Genomic DNA, 3,708 nt, shown 5'->3' on the forward strand with positions numbered 1-3,708 from the left:
AAAATTAAGGAAGTGTGCAATAATTACAATATTTAAATAAATTAATAAATTATTAAAAAACAAATTAATAATTAATTCAAAGTGAGATAAAAGCAGATATTTTTTTACTTTTTTGTTCTTGCTGAATTCCACAATGTTTATAAGAATAAAATAAATTAAAAAGAAAAATAAATTGAATTTTCGACATTTGATTGGCTCGTACCTAATCTTGGTAATGTTCCATAAATTACTTTCCCACCAAGGAATGTAATGACAATTTCTGAATTGCTCCACCTCTAAGGTTAGGAATGAGCATATTCCTACATAGTGATTGTGAGTAAACGTGGTAGATCATGCAAAAATTTAGTTTGATTTTTGACATTTTAAAAAGATCAAAGAAAATATTGAAATAATTGTAACTCTTATATTGAGATGGCTGAAATGGAGCTGTGTACTTCCCAGAAGTAAGGAAAGCTGCTACAGAACCAATTAAATACTAATTTACACTGAAATATGAGTTTTTGTACTGTTTCTAACTTGATAGTCAAAATATATTAATATTTTGAGGTTATGAATGTCAACGGACGTTGGACTTTAATCTTATCGTTCATTAACTTGACAATTTCAAAGAAAACATTTCCGACATTTTTGTAGTTTTAACGTTGGCAGTACTGTATATTACTGCCTAAGAGATGTAATGACTGTTTGGCATATTACATTAGTAATTTTGAATAAAAACTATAGTTTTTCCCTTTTGCAACTGTAATAACTATTTTTTAATAATTTTTAACAAAACTTGTTTTGTTTAATAGAGTCTACAATATGTTATTTTAAAATCCTTATTAATTGACGTATTCAAACATTTGAAAAGTGCTAGTAAATAAAATCAAGATAAATTGAGAATTTATTAATTAATTTAATTAAGATAATGAGTTCATTTACTTTTACCTGGAAAAAAAATGACGATTTTTTTAAACAATTGATTATTAAGATCAGATGATAAGATTTTGACTATTTAAAGACTCAATATCCCCTACATAGGCATCAGAAATCAACTGACTAGCAATTCTGGTAAGTTTCAATTACCTATTTAAGTAATTATCAGAGAATTGTTTTTTTTAATAATATTTCTAGATATTTTCCAAAATGCCCAGCCAAGAAACTCATCTTAAGGTGATAAATGGCACCAAGGAAGACATTACTGCAACTGCAGTAACCATAGCAAATCCAAAAGATTGGGAAGATAAGCAAGGTCCTGCTGGCAATTTTCAAGGAGTTGGGATTCCTGCAGGACAATCAGTAGAAAGAAGAGAAGAAGTGAATTATTTTGCTTCTAAATGTCCTTTCACCATGAAACTTATCTTTAACGATCAGACCATAGATGAATACACTATTAATATGAAATTTGCTATTGGGAAAGCTCAACCTGAGTTTAGTCACAAAGGTGATCGTGTTGTAAATTATGATCAACAGGATAAGTACATTATTATTTCTGTGTATGATAAGGCTGTAGAAGAAAAATAATTTGCATTAAGTGTAATGAACCACTAAATAAATTCTTTATTTGTTAGCAAAAAATGTTTTTTTCTTTAAACTAAAAATTCAAAAAAATGCTTATTCTCAGATTTGGTCCTAGGATGTGATAATAACATTGTGTCAATAAACTTACTCAAGTATTTACTATAAACACTACTGATAAAATATCAGGTGCAGATAGCGATAATTTCAGACATTTATTTACTACGAAATAATAGTTTAAAACGCACTCTTAGCCAAATTTAAAATTCCAAGCCAAGAAACCCATCTCAAGGTAATAAACGCTTCTAAAATCGACATCCTTGCGACCATAGTACCAGAAACAGACCCATTTGACTGGGAAAACGAATTAGGTCCTGCTGGAAACTTCCAAGGAGTTTCTATTCCTGCAGGACAATCCGAAGAAAGAAGGAAGAAGTTTTTTGCCATGTCACTGATATTTGAAGACAAAAAGCAAAGACACTTAACCAGAAATTTTTAATTAATGAAGCTCCACCGAATTTTAGCCATAGCGAAGGGACACGAATCATAATGTATGACCAGAGAGACAAATATTTGATTGTCACAGTGATTCGCCAAAATGGAGACGTTTTATGTCCAAATTTTGTAAGGAAAAGGAACTTTTATTTCACTTATCTCGTCATTTTATCACAAAACAAGGTAAAAAAATAAATAAAAATGTAAAAGCATGACGATTCAGTGTTTTATTAAAAAAAAATAAACGTTCTTCTTTTGTCAAAAGATAACAAAAATCGTTTTTGACAGATTTTTTGCCTGAGTCATTACTTGTTTTTTGTTTGATTTTATTCTGAAATTAAATGAAATCTGTCAGCAACTGGCAAACGGGACGCCTGCGGTGCGAATCACCATCCTTTCCAAAAATCTGTATAAATTATTTTTTAATGACCATTCCCAACCCCCTGGAGCGCCGCGCCGCTCCTTTACCACAATTTTTCCCCCGTGAAAAATTTCTATATTCTCATGCACATATCTAGCGTGCCATGGCCGAAATGCCATGTTGATGCTAATGGATGATGAACAGATAGCGCCAGAGCTAACAGATTACGAAGAGGACCACAGTCGGGGACCATTGTTTTAATCCAAACGACTTCAGAATGTGATTATTCACAAATATTCAGTTACGTAATGATTTTTTTCAGGGGTCTGAACGATCCCTCGTCACACGTCTGTCACTTTCTAATTGCGTATCGGATGTCACTTTCGAACCATGTAAGACAAGGTATTGGATACCAATTAAAAGATACGAAACACCCATCAGATGCCCCAATGGAATGTCAAAAAAAATTCAAAGAATTCCCTTTTCGAGTTGAAATTTTGAGTAAAACAGCATATTTTTCACGGGTTTTCGACACAAAAGAGGGCTTATTTATCGAAAGGAATCTTCTTTACAAATAGTCAGAGAAAGGACATTGCTACTTTGATGGCATGATCCTGGTGCGATGTGGCGTTGCTAGGCAACCAGGATGGACCCTGAGATGACCTCTCAACTGCAGATGACTTTATGTCAGACGATTGGCAACCCTGCCCGTTCCAGTGCCTCATTTCATACATCGCTGCTTTCTGCCACCCTTCACGAGTTCCGCAATTATCCCTCTTCGAATCGCACAAAACAACAAACTCCAACTGGAGGCTCTGAGTGGAGTTTTGACGTTCCTCAAGTGTAAAAATTTCATTGGTTCTTTAAAAACCGCTTTGCGCGAAAAATCGTATGCTTTGGGAAAGAAGTTAAACAAAAAGTGCTTAAACTATATTGTTAAAAGTCTTGTTTTTAAAAAGAACATTAACGCGTTTTGAGTTTTCCATTAGTTAATTTTTTATGATAAAATGTCTTTTTTGTACTACCCTTTACGAGTTTTTTACCTACCGTTTTTATTCGATTCTCAGAAAAAAATCAACAATGTTAAATTGAAAAAGGCATACCATTTCCTATACTTTGTAAAGTACAGTTGGACCTCTCTTTTTTCTTTTTCTTTTTTCTTTTTCTTTTTCTTTTTATAGGTATTTAGTTACAGAAAACTTTATTTTAGATTTGTGCATTGATTAATCTTGTAAATTGTGAAATAAAAAATGTCTAACATCGAAAAATTATCTGAAAATTGGGCAAGTACTCGTGTTTTTGTAAAAAATCAATAAATTTTTCGCGACAATGAAGGAGACTAGAAGAGAATACAG

The 3,708-nt window shown here is 32.2% G+C and overlaps 1 protein-coding gene across 1 annotated transcript; it reads left to right on the plus strand.

Annotated features, from left to right (window-relative positions):
- The first annotated feature begins 1,040 nt into the window (after positions 1-1,040).
- Positions 1,041-1,557, plus strand: LOC123008904. Its single transcript, XM_044404964.1, has 2 exons — positions 1,041-1,050; positions 1,114-1,557. The coding sequence occupies exon 2, from the start codon at positions 1,126-1,128 to the stop codon at positions 1,501-1,503; it is 378 nt and encodes a 125-aa protein (XP_044260899.1). The 5' UTR covers positions 1,041-1,050; positions 1,114-1,125; the 3' UTR covers positions 1,504-1,557.
- Positions 1,558-3,708: the final 2,151 nt, after the last annotated feature.

The sequence above is a fragment of the Tribolium madens genome, unplaced genomic scaffold (assembly GCF_015345945.1).
Source record: "Tribolium madens isolate multiple individuals breed KSU strain unplaced genomic scaffold, Tmad_KSU_1.1 Scaffold_71;HRSCAF=194;Tcas5.2_LG6, whole genome shotgun sequence".
NCBI lineage: Eukaryota > Metazoa > Arthropoda > Insecta > Coleoptera > Tenebrionidae > Tribolium > Tribolium madens.